Raw genomic sequence first — 22,466 nt, 5'->3', positions numbered from 1 at the left:
TGTTTGGAAGTTCTTGACAGGCAACTAGTGTTAGAGCTGGGCATATAGGATTTCCCACTTTTGTTATAAATTAGGAAGCACCTGCTCTATCTGCAGTCTACACTCCATCTATGTTATCCCCCTGAGACCCCTACAGACCAAGGCTACAGAAGGTTTTGCTGCTTTCCAGGCATACTTAGCACCAAGAAATCAGAGGTGGGAGCATACTTGTCATGGTTGGACACTGGCGCAATGCCAGCGTCCCCATGAAAATGCACTTTCTCTAAATAAATGTTGTGAGATGTTATCAGGAACAGAGCAGAGCAGGCCCAAGCTTAATAACAAAGGAAAAAAAACTTTATTAAACTACTACTAATACAGAAAACACATAAACTGAATCCAGGATGAAGACCTTTTAAACCACCTCTCTTCCTCCCAATTCTAAAAACACTTAGCATGAAACATCACCTGGGATTTCTGATCAAATTACCACCTTTCAGATAATCAATACTTAAACTATCAAGGGAGAGAGAAGTCTCTCTTGCACTACAGACCCCCCAGGAAACACAGCTGCCCCCCTGTGTTTCCCTGTCACACATGGCAACTGCCTGGAGAAAATCTGCCAGTGTGACACTCTCTTTTCTAAGTCACAGTGCTCTCACTACCGTGCATGGACAGACTGCTCATAGGGCTCCTTTAAGGATGCTTTGCCACGGACTCAAAGATACAACAGTTCAGCTTCTCATCTTCGGACTACAGTCCTCCCTATTTTCTCCTGGGGCCGAGGGGTCTAAACAGGACTCATCTTCTTCTCGAAGACAGAGGGTATTACCATTCTCTCTTCAGCTTTCTTCGTTTCTCGCTATTCTTGTGCTGTTCAAAGCTGAAACCGGTCTCCCTGGGTCACTACTGCATCCCCCTAAAATGCAGTCTCTATTGCAGGACATTTTAGTTCAGTCCATGGCTAACAAGAAAAGTCCAGCTAAAAGCTACTTCATCATCTCCTCTCACCTAAATATTTCTTCTTCTAACATCTCAGGTCCCGGACCATCTCTCTTCTACTACAAATCAAGGAGGAGTAATACTTTTAAAAAACCCTCATTTCCTGGAAAGGGTTAAACGTTCAGACTCTTTGGACGGCTGATATTTCGGTCCGATGTTCCGCTGCCTCCCACGCTGGGCACCATCCCCCACCCTTCTCCTTCTCTTTTGCCGGCAAATTTCTAGGTGCCGCCAGGCTCTCTGTCTCTTTCCCTCTTGGGGGGGGGAGGCAAAGGTATCTCTACTTCTTTCTACCCTTTCGTCTACAGGAGCTGGCTGGTTTCTAGACCCTCAGCCCCTCGGCCTACCTGGGCAAGGCCGCGTGGCTTCCCCTCCCCCACCCAGCCTAAGGCTGGGCAGGGGAGAGCCTGCACTCTCTGACGACCGGAACCAAAAGAGAGAGTTCTCTTGGGAGTTCTTGCTTTTAACTCCCTGTGTTCTCAGAGGTGTGTCCATACTTTCAGTGGTCACTCCAGGTGCCAATATCCAAACTTGACCACTGATTGGTTTGACCTAACTTCCTGGAAAAAATTCACTTCCATGTCAAACCACGACAATACTAAAGCAAGACAGGATATTTGAAAGTTAAGTCCATGCATGCACACCCAATTTTTAGAAGTCTGGTAACATTTCCAAGAGTAAATAAACATCTCTGGCAGACCACATAAGTAAAAGCATGTATCTGAAACAAACCAAATTTTTCAGCTGCAGGAGTATCAGATCCTTGTTTCATGGCTTTGTGGCACCAGCACACTCCAAGGAAAAGGACTGACAGTCTGAAGAAAAAATCTGGCTCAGGACATTACTGGGCAAATAAATCTTCTGCAGATGCTCAGGATTAATTGTAAAAATCCTCACAGTCACACCAAATCACACTTCATCCAGCTCACACAGTGGCTTAGCTCATAATGAAGGAGTTATCTATCATATGGACTTGATGTAGGAAATATGACATTTTTTCCTCATTTCCTCACCTCAAGAGCAGAAATGCACGGTGAAAACTCTGGTATAAAATAACTGCTATAATGCAATAAATTCCCTCATAACTCATGTCTTTCAGCACTCATGCCTGTCACTGCAATTAGCATTTCATCTGTGAGGCTGCCAATAAATAACAAGTCTCATATTAGTCCATTTGCTCATGTAATTTTTAATGAATGATTAATGACATTTCATCCATGTGTTGTAAAATACTAGTAAGAAATCTACTTATCTTATATAGCAGAGCCTCTTCATTTGCTGTTTGCAAAACCTTGACTAGACAGTCAAAAAGTATTGCATCTCCATCCACTAACTGAAGTACATGAGACAGTTCAAGTATCACTGAATAATAACTGTAGTTGTTAAAAATACTGAAAAGTATTAGAAAAAGCAGCAGCTCTTCTCTGCTGTACTGCCAGTTATAAAAATTCTCTTTCTTGTTTATCATATTGCACTCAATAAATCCCTTCAGCTTTTCACCCATTACATCACATTACAAGCATGCAATAGACAAGGAAGAATTTTATATGTGGCATCTTCTCTTTTGACTTCATAAAGTTTGGAATTATGCAGAACCTTCCTGCCTTAATTTCAGAAGTTTAATTCTATCAAGGGATTTTTAATTTCTCAAACCAGACACTGCTGACTTACACATGGAAAATATTTACTTTTTGCTTCTGATAAACCTATCATGTATAATTGGCATTAATTAGATAAGTCATGGTGCAGGGCAAAGATTATAAACTATTGATAGTACACAAAGACTCCTGCATGAAACAGAAATGAAAAATTCCTTATGTCATGTCATCTTTTATCTGCTTTGTATGTTTGCAGCACTTTCTGATCAGAGACTGTATAGAAAAATATATATTTCACCAAATTAAACACACATTAATTTTTAAATAAGGCAGAAAGTGTGACAGGAAATCAGATACCCACCTTGTCAACCAGTGTCCGAAGTCTGGCCGATGAGCCCACTGAACACCTGTCTGATTCAAGGACCGAAGCAGCCGACAGCAAATAAGGATGATCCATGGAGTTGCTAAGCTTATCCACTTATCTGATCTTTTTATGAATTCAGATGAAGAGCTGGCCTTGCCCAGTTTTGAACTACTTGCTGCTGGAATGTCTATATTCTTGCACTCAGAGGATTCTCCAATACTATCAAAAGTTTGTTTCACATTGGTGCTATGTTGAGGGTCACATTCTTTCAGAAGAAAATTATTTCTACAAAGTTCCTGACACAGCACCAAACAAAGTGTATTGATAAGGAAATACCAGGTTTGATGTTCCTCTTCTATAAAACTGCTTGCCGCCAAACTCAAAACATGGCCAATAGTTCCAGCCAGAATCAGGACATCTGTTTCTGACCAGTTATAACTGGACACAACAGGATTCTGTTAAAAAAAAAAAAAAAAAAAAAAAGGAAAAAAAAACCCCAGTGGTGAAAGAGTATGTAAAACTTTCACTTGTAAGTATTCACAGTGTGCTTACAGCAATTTACAGCAATGAAAACAAAATAAATAGCAGGACAACTTATTTCTATCTTTAGAAATCTCAAAATTTCAGTGAAGCATACTCAGCATTACAACATAGTAATAATTTTTAAAACTGCATTCTGTTTGAGGAATAAAACTTCTCTATGAATAATCATCACAACTGTATAGATTAAGATTCCCTACCACCCTGTAACAGAATGTTCAAAAGAAGTTCATGCCCTGTTGCATATTTGTAGAAGTAAAAATAGAAATCCAGCAGAAATCTTGAGATATAGATAATAGGTAATTCTCTAGTAGTTGAAATCTGTGATATCTTCAACTCAATACAGTAATAACCTTCACTACTCAAGTTAACAAAGTTACTGCCTGATGGCACCCCTTAACCTTGCTTAGCTTGAAATGCATCTTTCATCATAAAAACTACTTTAAACTGTTACCCATCCATTATTTACTTTACAGACTGTGCTTATCTAAAACCACTATATTTTTTTTGTCTAATGCCTTCATTAGCTCAATTTCCTGTTCTCAGCAGCTAGTTGGAATTGCCTTACCATTACTAACTTCAAGACAGAGCTAAAGAGAAAGCGTTGAGAGTACCCAGTTTATTGATGTTATCAGGTAAAGAACCATTTCAGCACACAGAGAAAGCCATAAAAAGACCACAGAGAGACACAAATGTGGTAAGTATGCACTAAGGAAGATCATAAAGATGACTAAAACTCTTCAGCCATTAATTGACAGGCCAGTAAGAAATCTCAGGCATAGCTCTGAAGAGCGTCAGTCTGGACTCTGTAACAGATAAGGGAAAAGTGACAGTACATGGGCATCACAGATACCTGATAGGGCCTGTGGATCTGTACCAACTCATTAAAGAGAGTTTCAAGAAAGTGTAAAGGGTGGGGAAGAGGGGGTGGTGAGGAACATACTGGAAATAGGGGCAAAGTAAGAGGGGAAAGGAGAAAGGATTCAGTTACATATAAGTTACATTCAGTTACATATAAGCAGGAGCCAGAGCACATCTCTGAGTCCAGCGACTGTGGTCTATCCTGTCTTATTAAATCCTCTCCTATCTTCTCTACAAACCCACTCCCTGTTCTGCCTGTGGGTGTTTCAAGATGCCACTGCAAGTAGCTGGGGACAAGACTGCACGTCAAAAACTTGAGACCAGAGCAAGTAAAAGCAAGAACCAGAGGACACTGGAACCACCAGGAGCTTCCAAACAGGCTTTAACAAATAGGCTAACATACATGCTCGTGAAGAATTTTGGGAAAGATACTGTCAATACACTGTCATACATTACTATTTTATTTCATCTCATTTTGCACTATTACAGAATACGATGGAGAATCTCTTAAAATGTATTTTAAGCACTTAATGAAACAAAAATTTAAAAGCCAGATTGAAATTACTGCATGCCATTTTTACTTCAGAACAAAGATCTCTGAAACTACTTTCACATTCACTTCTTTAACTGTGTATTTTAACTACATCATCCTCCTACATTTGACCTATGAACAAACTTTTAAAAAAATCTTGAATATTCACAGGGATAAATTGCACAGAGAATCTACTAAATTAAAAAATACATAGTGTACTACAATTCCTACACAGTTTAAGTCATGTTAATAGAAAATCAAACCAAATTGACCTTTAAGTCAATAACAAGAAAGCAAGTATAAACTTTACAAGTATCTCTGAGCATCTTAAATGCAAGTATCACTTGTGTTTATGACTTACTGACAGCAGCATATATACTTTTGTTCAATAAGCAAGACAATATAACACAGAGAAGACAACAAACAGATGACACAAGAAGATAGTTAACATTATTAGGAATTTTGCTTTAGGGAAAAAAAACTTTCGCAAAATCGAAATTTAATGAGATGTATGTGAAAGAATGCAGGAGCTGTAATTACAATTATGATCTATTAAAATCTTCTTCATTTCTTGTGTTGTTAAAGAATACATTACATCAAAGTAATTTCATTTTAAAAAACTCAACACAACAAACAACACAAACACACAAACAAAACCCCACACAACCAAAAAAGTCCCCATGAGGTTACATACAACAATAATGTGGGGAAAAATACCAATAATCAGAAAAAATGCCCAGGTTCAATCTAAATTTACTAGCACTTGAAATTTCTTTGGTGTTCTAAAGACCACTCAGGTTTGTTTAGTACTCTATTCTGAAAAGCAATTACCATATGCTGGTATTTGGAACAAAAGGACAAAGTAGTCTGTGCAAAGACCAAAGAGCATGAAATTCACAAAGCTGGGACAAGAACAGTACATGACAGATCTTCAGGAAGTTTAAGTTCCAATAATTCTATCATGCTGACCTTAAAGTTCTTGGCTAACTAAATAAATGAGCATGTAAGCACCATCTGCTTGCAGAGACAAAGGAATCTGCGATCCTAAATAAATGAGAATGAACAAGTCCGTGATGTAATTTGTCTTCTTTGTAAGACGTAATATAAAATCTATAGAAGGATTGGTCTCTCGTATCTGGTTTCTGTCAGCAACTGATATGAAAACTGAAGAAGTGACACATTATCAATAGGGAACATACAAAAACGTCATTAAAATGATGGCATTAATGTGAAATGTCCCAGGGTCAGAAATCTGTATTTCTTGCCCGCTTGTCTCTCAGAACTTCAGTGAAAAGAGAAAAAAATTACTCCTACATTTACACCAAAGCATTAAAATCCAATGATATTTACTGATAAACCACATTTCAGATTAGAGTTAAATCACTATGCAAAATTATTATGCAAATTACAATCTCCTGAGCCTTGATAATCTTAAGAAATTCTAGAAATACCTTCATCAAGGTTTTCTAAATTTACTTCTAATCCCTCATATATTAACTGTGCCTTATTACAAATACCATGAGTATGGTGTCATATACAGTCTGACCTTAGATTATTTAGATTGTACCTAGTTTGAAATGTAGGTCTTACTCTGATATTCACAGTTCTGTTTTTCCAGCTCCTGAACATTTCCAGCCCTCAGGAACTCAGCAGACACTCCAGATATTAAAAAACCTGTATGACTCTCAGTTTGTTTGGTATCTTGGCAAAAAAAAAACTTAAAACAGAAGCTTTTGTTTAGAAATCTTTAAATGCCAGGCTTCAAATGATGTAAACATATCATCTCCCAAGCCAAGGTTTTAACAACTGATGTATCAGCACTAGTATTTAAGCAATACAGAAACCAACCTCTCTGCCCTATCTTTGAACATGCCTTGCTAGCTTGCGAAAGTGTCAGTACATAAATGACAGAGTACATGCACCTTTGATCATTAAATTTTGAAAGTTCTTCAATTTGAAATAAAGCCTCCTGTAGTCTGTGTTCTGAGTCTTATTCCAGTTGTCCTTTTTTGGCGGGGGGGGGATTAACCATCTACAGTTAATGCCTGAGAAATTCTGCAAGTACTTTTCAGATGAGAAACATTTTATTTTTCATGCTCACCATCACTCACAATTTAAACACTTATCATTATGTTCTCTTCTGATACCTGAGCTCCCTGAACCCATGATTCTCTATGATGGTAGCGTTTCCATGACAAAGTACTACAGATCACACTTGCTCCTACATTTTCACAGCAGTTTGGGATAATTTTTGAACGCTATCTAGTAAAGTCACCACCCAATCAGCTTTTGTCTCCCCAAGTCAGAAAATTCAAAAATATTTTATGTGCAATTGCATAAAAATGTAACATTGTTCAATTCATCAAGAATATCAAAAATGGAGGAAAATAAAAAATAGTGTTAAATGAACAGGTGCTTTAAAATAAACTGAAAGAAGGATATTTTGTAGATGTGATAAAAACCCACTATAATTCTGCGTAATGAAAATTCTCAAAACCTCTACTTGACAAGCCTTAACTTCTGTATTCTAGTTGCAAAAAAATGGTTAGTTTTTATTTCTATCAGAAACAGAGCAAAAAAACCCCCACAATTAGTAGTAGTAAATACCATGCTTAAATCAACTACCAAGCAATTACAGTGAAACTATGAACAAGAAGTTTAAATTTTCAATGATTTTCTGGAATTCATAAAGGGCTGCAGAACTATTTAAAGCCTGAAGTATCATTAAAAGAAGGGACTGCTAGAAACACAGCAATCAGAACCTATAAATAACAATCAGGAAGCAGATGCTAACAGTGCCTGCACTGGTTCTCAGAAAATTCATGAACTTGGTAATCAGTTTCTATATTCAGCTACAGTGGGGAAAAAAATCATTACAAATGAGAAGCACTTGAGAGAAATCTTTAGAAGTGAAAGGAAACAACTGGAAGGAAAAAATTTCTGAAGCCATTAACAGGAGAGCTTATCTTAATTACTTTTAAAATACCTTTTATTTTATTGTATAGCTTGAGCTTAGAAAAGGCTTTTTAGCTTTTTTTTTAACCAGAAAGGCCAAAATTCAGGATTCTACTCCCATCATCAGAAGACGAGGGCTTCAGAATTCTTTCAGAAGTGGACTCCACAGGCAGATTCGCAATGTGGAGATGCACAGGTCACAAAACACTTGGATTCAGAGCTATTTTAGCATAAGTGATACTCACAACTCACACAGAAGGCCCTCTGAGATCAACACACGGCATATAAAAACAACCCATTTCTACCCCAAAGCCTAGGCTTTCTACTGGAAAGGGGATGAAAAACAGAGATTAATGTTTGGAACACATCTGCATTACAAGCAGCACCAGATTTACACACTGCTCCTTTCACCTTCTCCTGGCTCTGTATTTGTCTAAGCAGACCCAAAAAAAACCCCACCACATCATTCTACAACAGCCTTGAGACTGGTAAAAATGTCATTCAGAACCAAGTCAGAACCTGCTTGCATGTCATTCAGAACCTGCTTTTACACCTATCTAGAATGAAGGCACATACTAACTAAACCCAAGAAATATTTCAAGCTTTCTTTGGAACTTCAACATAGACAGCAAAGCCTCTCTGACTGATGCGATGAGATACATCCAGTAATTCAGTCACCTATGGAATAAGAGTGAAGACAGGATGACAAAAATGTATTTCTACTGGTCTGAATACAAAGTCATGCCTGCCTAACCAGAATTACTATTGCCTAAACTTCATAAAATATACTTAAGCCTCCACATTTTCAGATATATCTCAGGTAGCAATATGATCACAGACCAACCTGGGATGGAGAATCCAGTATTTTTTATTTCTATCTGCCCCAGCCCTGGAAAAACACACATACAAACAAACCTGGAAAACATTGCTGAAAATCTCATTTGTGTATTATCAACTTGAAGCAGATGATCTGAGGGTAGTGGGACACTAGAACAGGTTGCCCAGAGAAGCTGTGGATGTCCCGTTAGGGTCAGGCTAGACAGAGCTCTGAGCAGCCTGGTCCAGTGGAAGGTGACCCTGCCCATGGAAGGGATTTGGAACTGGAAGGTCTTTCATATCCCTTCCAACCCAGACCATGTTATCATTCTGTGATTCTTTGAGACTATCCACCTGGAGAAGAAATGTATCATCTGTTGTAATTGCTCTCCATGCTATTGAAGTGGCATGTATGCAAATTTTATGCAGGTCTACAAAATTCATCGTATTTAGATTTCTACTGTTTACTAAAATTAGAAAAACTAGTAACAAGATGAAAAGCAAGTTTATCTTTCATAGTTGTGTTTGTCATTGCACACCAAGTACATGTGCGATTTCTACACTGGAGCATTAATAATTATTTCAAGGTTAAATTTTTCTTCTTTTTTTAAGAAAAAAAAACACTTAGTCAGAAATTACATACATACAGAGAGACATGGAGCTCCTTCAGCAGGTCCAGTGGAGGGAAACAAAATTATAATCTGGTATCGTTTGAATAAAATATATTGGCAACCCTACTTATAAGAATTTAGATTTAAATCTACACTCAGGAATTACAATACATATCTGCACAGACTGCAAAAATTTTCTGAATTGTAAGAAATATAGCTGTTACAAAATGTTTCTTCAAGTCAGAAAGTTTGCTTTATTTCCTTGATAGAGCATGTTGTCATATCATAAAAGCAATGTACTTGCCATATTTTGTCAGACACTTAAAAAAAAAGGTACTAAACCCCCAAGCTTGATTCTATGAAACATAGATTGATGAAGGACTGTACTGCAGAGAGACTGCACCATAACAAGGAGTACTATGAGCAGTGAAGCTATTGAACATCAGAGACCTTTGAAAAATATGACTAACAAGCAGTAGAAAAAACAGCTAGAAGCTGATTTTATGGTGTGACTGATAGCTGTTGGCACACTAAGTTTCACAGTGGAAAAAAAGACATTTCAAATTCTATTTCCTTGGAATTATTCTACTGAACACAACAATAAAACTCATCAAGTAACATACAGAAGGTAACTCCTTGCACTGAGAACACTTCGAGAACTCCAAAGATTTTAACAAACTCTGTTTCTTAAGCTCAAAAAGTAGAAAAGGCAGATTAAATTATCTCACTCACTTTCCAAACTATTAAAAAAAAAAAAACCCAAACATTAATAACACCAATACAAGAAAAGGTATACTGGAAAAGTATATTCTTCTTAGAGCATTACTGTCTGTGGTATCTTCCCTTGTCCTTTGTTCATATTGCTGTAAAGTATTATACATCTGGCTTTAATTGCAATTGTGAAATCTAACTATGTAAAAGCATAGGATTTGTACAAGGCATAACTGTTTCCGATCTCATAAAGTCAACCGAAAAATACTGTACAGTTTTTAAAAAAATTCTTCAAATCATGTCAAAAAAAGCACTTCTTAGCTCTTCATCAGGTCGGTATCATGCCACAGGGACAACAACACATTTAGCTTACAATTTTAAATAATAACACATATTCATATTGCATTACAAATAAGAATTTCTTTAAGCACACATAGAGAAAACAAAATTTTAACTGACAGTATTATGAAAGATAGAAGACCATATATGAAACACAGTATATGAAAGATAAAACATTTTGAAGCATAATTAATGAATGCTCTCACCTTTGGTGGAAGTCTGTAATTCTCAAAGATCTTTGCAATAGCAGATAAAATACCACACATGAGTGCAGAAATCAGCATCATCACTCCAACTGCTGTTAACCAGGACATACTGCAGAAATAGCACAAACTTTCTGCTGATGTGCATACAATGACATGAACAGCACACAGCATCAGACACATCAAGTAGAATAGCAGAGAGAATAGTAGAGGAGAGAGGAGCACTTCAAATTCTGCCTGCTTACTCAAGGCTTTGGGAATACTGAGCAAAAGCAGTATCAGAACCTAGGAAAAAAAAAGGAGGATTAATACTTTGAAAATTTGGGTTAGCTAAAGCATACAGTAAGAAGTCACATAGAAAATCATGCTGTTGTCATCCATGTTACTCTGCTAATATGCATACTTTATCAAAAAAACCTGTGAAGAACTATGTTGGATTTCTTCTCTCCCAGTCACATATTACCATATAAATGGGAGAACCCAATATTGGCTTTTCATTTATTAAGGGCTTAAACACTTAAGTTCCCAAGTTTTATAAATCATCATTTACCTCCTCATCTGTGGCAACCAATTATATGTATGACCTTTATTCTTTGTAAAAGATCTTGAACTCCCAGTATCAAAATAGTTCCTAAGCAAACAAATTTGACCCATTGTTTGTCACCTGCAAATGTCTTAAGTTAATATGCGCTGTCAAAGGCAATTTATTTCCTGTATGAGAAATATATATGTATGAGATCCTGCTGAGCTAAACAGCTTCCCAAACGAGGGGAAGTTCTCACACCATCACACAAGTGGATTCTGAATTTTTAGCTTATGAATTCTCCAAGTATTTACTTATTGTATCTCTCCTTATCATAGTTGAATTTATTGGTTTTATTTTCATTTTGCTCTGACCTCCACATATATCAAGCAGAATTCCAAGTTTTCTCTTACATAACTGTGGCAGCAGAGATGAACAACACAAAGAAACTTTCTGCTACTCATATACAAACCTTTACCAAAAAGTGGGAAATTTCAGCCGCACACTAAAATGTTTGCAAGCTGCAGAGATAGAGCTAAGACTAGACTGACCTCAATCAGCTGGTGCTAGGGCAAGATTAAAACAAATCAAAACTGTTGCATCCCGGACTTTGGGTTTAGATGGGGGTTCTGATGTGTGTTAGCAGATTCTGTGTATCCCATGTATCCCCTGGGTTTTCCCCTCTGTGGTGACCGGTTCCCCAGTTACCTTACCATGCGGGCCTGGCTCCCATCCCCCCGGTCCCTGCCTGTGGATCCTTTCCTGCTGTTACCCCTCCACCACGGCTGGGGCCACCCCAGGCCCCCGGCACCACCCTTGGCACCTCCCCATTGGCTCCTGCCTTCCACACCACACCCCCGCAGCCCCGGGACTGCACCAAACCCCAGCGCCGCCCCTGCCGTGCCCCTGTTGGTTCCCCCGGGCCACGCCACACCCCGGGGCTGCCCCAGGACCGCCCCAGGCCCCGGTGCCATCCCCTACTGCATCCCTATTGGCTTCCCCAGACCACGTGACACTCCCCCACTCCACCCCCCCATAAAACCCCCACGCAGCCGAGGCCATGCGGTCATATTCCCCAATACAGGGATTGGGAGCGCACCAATAAAATGCTCTCAGCTCCTGCTGTGGGAAATTTGGTCCTTCCTTCACCCCTTTTATCTAGGTCCCTCGCACGCAGTGGAAGAAACGGCCGACCCGCCTTCCCAGAGCGCACGACGCCCGGGAGCAGCGGCAGGACTGGAGGAGCCGCGGTGCCCGGCTGGGCATGGCGGCTGCTCTGGAGCTGGGAGAAACAGCAGAAAGCCGCACAAAACAAAAACAACTATATTAGACCACAGTCACCCTATAATCTTTCACTGTCACTTGTGAAGACCTATGCCTAAAATTTTTCCCACACTACAGTGAGACATAGTAGATAAAAAAAAAAAAGCTTTTCACTAGTCTGCTGTTTCTTCATATTCTGCTGCATATTTCATTTGGTTATGAAAATATGCAGTTTTGAGTAGCACACTGGCTTAAGTCTTACATTTCAGCCCATCACTTAAAACTAAAACAGCACTCACAGCAGAAAAATGCTCAAACTGTAGGTATCTACCAAACTAAATTTAGGTCTTTTGAGTAAATGCACCATTATCAGTTCACGTCTAAGAGGTATTCTCTTCACCTGAAATACAGGATAAGTGGCATTTATAGCATAGTGTAGTTTGAAGAGACATCTGAGTTTCTCTACTATTATTTATTTAATGAAGGTGGAAAATCGATATCAAGACAAAAATATTTTGGAGAGCCAGGCAGCTTCTTTAGTATTGCAGTGGAGAAAAGAAATAACTCCAGCCATTTTGCTGGAGTCTTACAGCTATGCTGAGCATACACTGCTCAACAAATATTTCTGTGGTTAGTACCTGCATATTTCTTTGATGAAGATTGACTGTGTATAACACCTAAGATTTGGTTTCCAGAAATCGTAAACATCTACAACTGCAGTCAAAAAAAAAAAAAAAAAAAAAATCCAGTGCTTCAGACCTGAAGTAACTGTCAACAACTTGAATGCACAGGTCCTAAAAACAAAGGAACAAAAAAAGATATACACCTTCAGCTTTGCACTGAACTTTGTCCACCTCCAGATTTTCTATCTGTAGAGCAGGAACACAACCTACCATCCCATCTACCCAAAAGCACCATGGAACTCATTCCTGTGAAGTGATCAGCAGACTGACAAACCCCACTGAGCAGCCATTTCAGAAGCACTCTGTATGTAGAGAGCAGTGCATGTGAGACAAGGCACAGAGTGCTGCCTGGGCAAAGGAGACCCAGCAGTTGAATTTTCCCCAAAACATCAGTTGGAGAGATCCACTTAAAATTAAAGATATGTGCCGCCATGACTGCCCTGAAACTCCCTGGCTTCACTTGCCCGGCAGAGGCACGGTCAGCAGCAGGGGATACTCCCCTGTTTCTCGAGGAGATTCGGGGAGCAGCTAAGACAGAGCGCTACACTGTCTGCCTTGTATAAGGAGGTGAGGTGGCGTCCGACAAAGTAATGAGGGAGTCGACTCAAGGCCGGGGAAAAAGTCTCAGGTTTAATCTGAGCTCCGAGGAGCTCCGAATGCCATTGTATCCGACAGCCGAAAGTGCCCTTGAGGCTTTCGCAACAGCTCAAATACCGGGGCGGCAACCAGGGAGAAGGGACGCCCACCTCCCAATGGGAGGATTCAGGGGAGTGGAAGGCGGAAAGACAGACAGACACACAAACCAATGGGGGAAGTTCAAGGGAGGGACCCCTGGCCCTCGTCCACTCACTCGATGCCCAAGGTGGAAGATTCTGGGAGAGTGGGATGGGGAGCCGAGTGATGGACAGGGTACCAGGGAGGGGACAGGGGAATGACTGAGCATTTTCAGGGAGATTGGCATTGAGGGAAAGGCAGGAAAGCTCGGGGTGGAACCACTGGGAGAAAATGGGGGGTGAAGGGGCAAAACATTACAGAACTGTTACAGAGATATAAAAACACAATACAACAGATATGCTGAGGTAACATATGAAGAGATATGAAGAGGTAACTCCACAGCAAGCATTTATTTCAGGGTTCTAAATCTATTAGTACAAGGAACAATTCCTGGAACTGTAAGAATTTTCCATATAAGGTAGTGCCTGTTCAGAGCAGCTATACTCAATGTTAGATAAAGAGGAACAGCTAGGGATTTACTTGCCAGACTCTTTTTTTTTTTTTCTAATGTAGTAAAGCTACTCAAAAATAAAAGGTTAACTAATATGGGAGTAATTGAAGTTGCAGCACATCTGTGTATCTACTGTAACTAGCTACACTAAAACATAAGTAATTCATATCAAAAGCATCTTGAATCATTCTAAAGACCAGATTTTACTTTAAAAAGAGTAGTAATCCTAAGCAAGCAGAATGTCAGCCAACCCTAAGAACCTATATTCAGTAATTTTAAAGACTAATAAGTGTATATATAATATATCCAACACCAAGATACTTTACTTTTGTGCACTTAACTTTTACACAGAAAAATCTATTTTCATACCTCCATAATGATCACAGTCCCCACCATCATTGAATACATGTCATATTGTGCCACTTGTTTGCTTAATGAAGAACTCAAAGTCTTGAGGGCCTCCAAGTATTGCTTCAGGACCTTCTTGCCAAGATTTAAGAGTATTTCTGAATTATTTCCTTCTAAATACAATTTGATCCAATTACCATGGGATTTTTCTGCTATCTTAAAATGTTCATATCCAGGATCTGGAGAGAAGGAGAGAAAAGAAGCAAAAGGATTCACGAACAAAGAAAGATTACTTAGAGATGTGATCATATTTTTATATTTGCTTGCATAATGTATAAAAATATATAATTGTTATGACAGTTGAAATTTTTTTCACAGGTACAAAATTACATTATCTTTCTGCAGCAATACCAATTACTTGGCATACAAGCAACTAATTCTAACCTAATAAACTGTCAAGACCTCTAACAGTTGACAAACTTATTAAAATAACCATTAATTTTTACAATGTTTCCCAGACAAACAATTTAAATGCTTCAGATACTGCAGGGGCATGACATAAGGGGCGAAGAAAGCAATGTTGTCCACTAGAACTACTCATTATCTAGAACACAGTGTATAAGCTAAGTAGGAAATGATCAAATAGCTGATGTCTAGTGAAAACACCAAAGGAGACAACACACACACCACATCAGCTGGAAGTACAGGCTGGATGAGTGGATGGTGGAGGTGGACTGAGAACTAAAAGAAAGGCAGAGCTCAGAGGGTTTTAATCAGAAGTGTAAAGTCTATCTAGTTGGAGGCCTGTTCGTAGCAGCATCCCCCAAGGGTCAACACTGGGTCCAAAGAAGTTTAACTTATTCACCAATGATTTGGATGAAGGCACAAAGGCCTCCCGTGAAAAAATTCCCAAATGACACAAAGCTGAGGAGGTGGCAAATACCCCAGAGGGATGTGCAGCCCTTCAGAAGGACCTTGACAGGCTGGAGGGATGGGAAGAGAAGATCTGAATCTGAAATTCAACACAGGCAAGTGGAGGGTCCTGCACCTGCGGAAGAACAATCCCAGGCACCAGCACAGGCTGGCAGTGACCTGCTGGAAAGCAGCTCTGTGAAAAAGGACCTAGAGGTCTTGATGGACAACAAGCTGTCCGTGAGCCAGCAGTGTGTCCTGGGGGCCAAGAAGGCCAATGGGATCCTGGGGTGCATTAGGAAGAGCATTGCCAGCAGGCTGAGGGAGGTGATTCTGTCCCTCTGCTCAGCCCTGGTGAGGCACATCTGGAATGCTGTGTCCAGTTCTGGGCTCCTCAGGACAAGAGAGACATAGAGTTCCTGTAGCAGGTCCAGTGGAGGGCAATAAAGATGATGAGGGGACTGAAGCATCTCTTCTACGAGGAAAGGCTGAGGGAGCTGGGCCTGTGGACCTTCAAGAAGAGATGACTGAGAGGGGACTTCATCAATGTCTGTAAGTATCTGAAAGGAGGGTGTGAAGAGGATGGAGCCAGGCTCTTCTCCATGGTGCCCAGCAACAAGCAGGAGTCTGCCAGTTGATAAAAGGCAACACAGGAATGCAGGAAGTTCTACCTAAACATGAGGAAGAACTTTTTTACTCTGTGGGTGCCTGAGAACTGGAGCAGGTTGCATGGAGAGGCTGCAGAGCCCTTTTCTCAAAATATGCAAAAATTGTCTGGACACATTCCTGAGTAATGTGCTGTAGGGGACCCTGCTTCAGCAGGGTGGTTGGACTAGATAACCTGCAGTGATCCAGTCCTACTTTACCTAATCTGTGTTTCTGCTTTTCAAATATTGGTCATTGAATACAGTATGCATTCACAATACAAATTCAGTTGAAGCAAGAATAATTTTCAGAAACTTGTAGTAATTTTCAGAAACTTGTATCTCACCGAAACGTATGCTATGCATGAATATTCACATTTATATGCATTTTTCTGAAAAATAGATGTTTCATTTCACTTCATACTAACAGTACTTGCTATTTCCCTGCAATTTGACTTGAAAGGTAATGATAACTTAAGTACAAAAGACTGATTTGGAAATTGTATGTAACTTGCAGTTCTTCCCTTCTTAGCTGAAAGTAGGGTGAAACATTTGCTGTACAGTTTCAGACAAGAAAGGTTAATACAATGAGTGAAATAACTTTGGTGTCACAAAGACTTAAGTTGCGGCTCTTTTTCACTCCTCGTAGATGAAGAGTGTATTCTACTTGGAAAAAAAAACTTTATCTTTTGTTAAGCCTTTTCAACAACATCCAGGAACATTTAAAATTTTATTTCAAGTGAATGAAGGTGAATGAAGTATTTCTATTCTCAATTAATACAGTCATGAAAGAATTGTGCTTACTATTTACAAGTCTCTTATCATACAAGACATTTCATCATCTACTGTGGGTTGAATTCAAGGTGAGAATTTTAAAAGGCAATGTTTAACTCAAAACGTCCAGTCTGTTTTCCCAAGACTTCTAGCAGACTCCAAGGCATGCTGACCCTGCTATGCAGGGGGCTTGCAGGGATCTGCCAGAAAGTACATTCCAGCCAGCAGCAAACACCTGTAACAAGAAAGCTGCCAGTGCACACAGAGGATTTCATTTCCTTCCTGTAATGCTTTTAACTTCCCTGTAAAGTTTCTCATTCAGTATATTTGAAATAAGAGTTAAATATTCATACGTTTGAGGACATCCATAAAGGATCATCTAAAATGAGCTTTAATCAAACTGAGATTTGACATGACACTTTTTCATTATACAGAAGACTGAAATGAGTTCAAGCTATATTTTGAAACATAAATAAATTCCTTCCTCATCTTCTGCTCCTGTTCTGCCTCCTTTTTATGCTTCTTGAGTAGTCTCCCTCTTCATTCCTTTTAGCATTTTTATTTCATTCTCATCTACTCCTTTCCATACTAACTGCCCACCAAAACCACTGTGTCCATGTTATGAAAGATTACTTTTAGCCGAACTCTTATGTGATTTAAAGATCTTTCAGACAGGAATAAAAGACCATGGTTGCCAAATTTCATTGGAGAACTCCAGTTATATTGGTTCAGTGCACATTTATATGCAGAAGGCATAAAATATTAAAGGTCATGGACACTAAGTTGTTGGAGAAGCATTTTGGTAACAGGCAGGTAATATTTTTGGTAACAGGCAGCAAGTCACTCCCATACAGGATACTTATAAGACAAGTCAAAAATGAAGCAAAATACAAAGCAAGCTTGCCCAGCTGCACATTTCACAAAGCACTGGCAGTGTTCTACTTGCATAGTATTACATTAGCAATTTGTGCTTCAGCCTCACTATCATCTTATCACAACCAGATGGATAAGTTTGCAAGCATCTGTTTGACAATAATTTCACTTAGTTCCAGTCACAGGCAGCAATCATTTAAAAAGAGTTATAAGGAAAGAATGAATAATGTAAAAGTGACTTCTCCAGTTTCAACATATACATGTCCCAGTAAAAGTAAAATTATTTTAATCTAATACAAGTTCAGGATCAGTCCCAAATTGAAAAGCTTGCACTCATTTTAATAATACCAGCCAACTTGCTCTCAAGCATGACTCTTCATTCCACTGTAAAATGTCTTTCAAAGAAAAGGTCCTAATTTATCATTCAACTACACGTTCAGAAGTTCAGAACATGAGGGAAGCATTGCTATCTCACACTGAGGTATGAACAGTGTGTTTTTAGATAATTCTTCTCTCAGCTTTTTAATTTTTGCTAGCTATTTTTATTCTCCTTTTTCAGATTTTTTCTTTAGCTGCATGTATCCACATCTATCAAAAGAAAACCTAATGCCTCACATTGTAATTTATTAGGATGTTGCAAAAATATATGTTTTAAATAACAAAGCCCTTAGTCAACCTTCAAGTTTATCATGTAAAATTTAATTTACTTGATGATATGTTTAAGTGTGAGGATTCTTCTGAACCTCAATAAAGCAAAGCCCAAGTCCCATTAAATATTGTGCAACCTCTTAGTTTGAAAATGCGTGTTTATATGAACAAACATGGGGGGGGAAGTTACTGACCTGCCTTTATTCTGCTCTTTATTTAGTAACAGATATATTTAAAACACTTGAAGATGAAAAGAAATTTTTGTGTACTGTTACAGTTTGCTTTTAACATTGGAGCAGTTGAATTCAGGGAAATCCATGGCTTCTTTATGAAATAGCTTGTTAAAATTATTTTGCCTTCCCATCTGACAGCAACTCAACTCAACTGACAGCTGACTTCATTTCATTGTGTTAAGAAAGAAACTAGTATTCCACCAAAAATGAATGCTTATGTAACGATATAGCTTAATATGGGTGAGTCTTTTCCTGACTCAGTAATCATCCTCATGGTCCCAACAGCTGGTGCTCTAACCCCTGTGCTGTAAATTACAGCACTGGACAGGAATGCCATGTTTTCCCCTTCAGTAGAGCTTACTGGTTTTGACCTCAAGAATTGATTTTTTTTTTTTAAGCAGCAAGGCTTATGCTATCCTTGCAAGCATTTTCAAGTATATCTTTCACTTTAAACTGAAGTTCCAGTCAGAGGCATTTCTCTTGGCATTGAACTGAAATGTTATGATCTACTAGTTGCTACTAGAGGAGAATCTGCATTGGAAAGCTTGAAACTGCAGCAGCAGTTTCAATGAGTGATGTCCAACTAAGCAAATGGTAGTGATGTCCAACTGACTCCAACTATCTTTCAGGGTTTCTTTCACTCAAAAAACCTGGCAGAAGACCTTGTCTGTGGAATTCAGAAATTATATAGCCCAAGAGCTTTCAGCAGAACTCTGATGAGTGTTCAGATGTTCTACGAATACAAATTAAAAGGCTCTGAGCAGTGTGAACTAAAGAAGATTGCTCAGATCTGTGTCCAGTCAGGTCTTGAATGTTTACAGGTATGAAGCCTCCACAACCTCTCTTGTCAACTCATAACAGTGTTTGACAAATCTTACCTGAAAAGGTTTCCTCCAAATTTTTTTTTGAGGATCACCAATTAGACCCTGGTCTCATCTTGTTTATTCCCTCCCATTATATAGTACCTACACTGATAAGACCCCTCCTAAACAGTCCTAGCACCCTCAGCCCCTCCTCATATGACAGACGTTCCAAACCCTTCCTCACCTTCATGACCATGCACTGCACTTACTATGTTATATCCACTAAATTATGGTACTGAGAAGCCCAGCACCAGACCCAAGACTTCTGATGCCTGCTCACCACAGCTGATACAAGAGGCAGGATTGACCAGCTGATGACTGTTCTCCTAATGCCACCTTGGATGTTATAGCCCTTCCTTTCATGAGGGTGCTCTGCTGCCTGATATTCAGCTTGGTGTCCCCAGTCACCCTGTGGTGGTTCTTCCAGCTGTTTCCAGTCAGTCAAAACCCAATCTGCTATGGTACATTGGGATTACTTCTTCCCAGGTGTAGGATTTGGCATTTCCCTTTGATGAACCTTAAGAGGTTCCTGTCAGCCCATTTCTCCAGCCTGTCAAAGTGCTTCTGAATGGCAGGAGACCCACCTATTGCATCAAGCACTTCTCTCAGATTTCTATTGTGTCCTTCCCTTGCTGAGACACCATTTTGTCCCACTGGCCAGATCATTGATGAAGATGTTGAATAGTTCTGGCTTGAGTCAAGGCCTGTGGTTGACCACAATAGCCTTCAGGGGGACTTTGTGCTGCTGATCACATTCACATGAACCCAGCAGGTGAGCCACTTTTCAATCCATCTCACTGTCCAGTTATCTAGCCTGAAATGCAACAGGATGGCTGAAGCACAACATGAGCACCATAGATGGTGAAAGTAAAACTTCCTCTAGTTGTCTGAATAGCTACGAATTCCTTACAATCCAACTGTCTGCCCTAGACACCTATAAAATATTGCCCACGTTGGTCTGTGCACTAATCTTGACCCAGAAGTTCTCAACTATTTCATCATCCACTCCCAGGCATAGCTACATGCCTGTCACCACTCTCTCACATAAAGATCAATTTTCCATCCTCAAATTCCCAACTTACAGTCTTAGAATTGTAGAATTATTCAGGCTGGAAGTTGATTTTAAGATTATCTCATTCATCACCAGCACTGTTAATGGAGACATCTTTTGCTACATCACCACTCATTATTTATTTCCAATCAGACATTAAGCCACCAACTTGACAGACACACAGCCAATTTCTTATTCATTACAGAGTCCATTTGTCAAACCATATCACTCTAACAACAGCAGCAGGAATGTTCAGGGAGGCCTTACCAAAGGCCTTACAGAAGTCTAAGTATTTGACACATCTTTTGTCCACTGATGCATTTACTCCATCATAGAAGGACACTAAATTAGCCAGGCACAATTTGCCCATGGCAAAGTAGTGTCAGTAATTTCCAATAACCTTTTTGTCTTCCACGTGTTTTGATACGTCTTCCAGGAAGATCTGTTTTGTGATCTTACCAAGGACAGAGGTGAGGCTGACTGGTTAAGCAGTTCCCAGGATCCTCCTTTTTTTAAAAAGCAGGCAACCTTCTTAATATGAATCAGATTACTGAATATAATAACTTCTCTGCAAGGTAACCTCCTTCTAGGGGAATCCTGACAGATGTGTATGTGTCTGTATTGGGATAGTGGGATGGCATTTATCTTCATTCAAAAGCCATGCAAAACAAATGGCCATCCATGCATGCTCTTGAGTTACATATATTAGTTACTGAGTTAGTGACATTGTCTTTAGTATTTCTAAGCCTGAAGTACCCACATCAATCAAACAACACTAAACAAACAGAACATACTGCTTCCCTGCCAGTCTTAACTGAACAGACCAAAGCATTAACCTATAGCCTAGCACACCTAGGACACTCTAAGAAAAACAAGATCCCTCTAAGAAGTTGACAAAAACAGGAGAAATCAACATTAAGACTCTGTAGAAAAAGCTACCATCATTTGGACCTAGATTTGCACCATGTTATTGAGACTTTCCATGACTGAAAGGAGAGAAAGTCATTGTGGATGCTTTGCCTCCCAAACTCTTTCCAGTAAGGTCGCACCTCTAGTAAGTTTGCAGTCACAAGCAAGCACCATAAAAAATTCTCACATTTTTATCCTCAGCAATTTTGACTTTCATTTCTCAGATGAAAGCTACAAGTCAAAATTAAGCTGTTCCCAGACAAAAAATAAAACTAAAATGAAGATACAAACAAGAAGCTGGTAGAAACTCCAGCCTGCATCATCAGTGTTTGCAGAAATACTGTCAGATGGAGTTTTGTGATGGCATTTTCAGCAACACAGTCATATCCTGAAACCCCTCAAAAGAGCAAGTTCCTCACTTGACACAACTGGGTTCAGTGAAGAAATCTGTGCAGGAAAAAAAGTCAGAAGAGATGGAGCATGGGTCCTGCTATAGGTATGTTGTTGCTACAAGCAGAATTGTTCTGTTGAGAATCCAAGGTTTAATTATGATTAGAAGCTGTGATGTTGAAAGATAATTGATTCTTGACCTAGAACAATCATTTTGCTAATATCTACGTTGCTACCCACTTTAATTATTCCTAGCTGTAAAACAGCTCTGCATTCTCATCTAGTTATTTTAATAATTCAACATATTACAAATCAATTGACAAGCTTCACAGTCACTTTAAGACAACATCTTCTAATGTCAATGGTAAAATATTCTCCTTCACCCTCTAACTCAATTTTTTCACAAAATTATCATGTTAACTTAATTATTTATACTGCAGTTTGTATCATGCTTCCTAATGAAATACCACATTTTGCTAGGCTTGGTTTATTTTTTCTACTTGTTTTTATTTTTTCCTCCAAATATACACACATACCCCCATGCATTTTTAATAAGCAGTTCTTTAGGTTCTCATTCCAAATAAATACATAAAAATGAAATAAAAAGATAACTTAC

At 39.1% G+C, this 22,466-nt stretch overlaps 1 protein-coding gene across 11 annotated transcripts in view; it reads right to left on the bottom strand.

Moving 5' to 3' along the window:
• Nucleotides 1-22,466, bottom strand: part of PIGG (phosphatidylinositol glycan anchor biosynthesis class G) — an 83,287-nt gene that overhangs the window by 48,631 nt on the left and 12,190 nt on the right. For 7 of the 11 annotated variants that reach the window (XM_054003067.1, XM_054003068.1, XM_054003072.1 and 4 more), the window contains 3 exons: nucleotides 14,575-14,792; nucleotides 10,515-10,796; nucleotides 2,941-3,398 (listed from right to left, as the gene is read on the bottom strand). In XM_054003067.1, coding sequence (XP_053859042.1) covers nucleotides 2,941-3,398; nucleotides 10,515-10,796; nucleotides 14,575-14,792 — 958 coding nt within the window. Of the gene's footprint in view, nucleotides 1-1,994; nucleotides 2,122-2,940; nucleotides 3,399-10,514; nucleotides 10,797-11,747; nucleotides 11,797-12,935; nucleotides 13,092-14,574; nucleotides 14,793-22,466 lie in introns of those variants that run through there. The other 4 variants (XR_008441228.1, XM_054003075.1, XM_054003076.1 and 1 more) reach the window with 4 other exon arrangements.

The sequence above is a fragment of the Vidua macroura genome, chromosome Z (assembly GCF_024509145.1).
Source record: "Vidua macroura isolate BioBank_ID:100142 chromosome Z, ASM2450914v1, whole genome shotgun sequence".
In the NCBI taxonomy this organism is placed as follows: Eukaryota; Metazoa; Chordata; class Aves; order Passeriformes; family Viduidae; genus Vidua; species Vidua macroura.
Note: the sequence above shows the minus strand (reverse complement) of the source record. Positions and strands in the feature narration are given on the sequence as shown.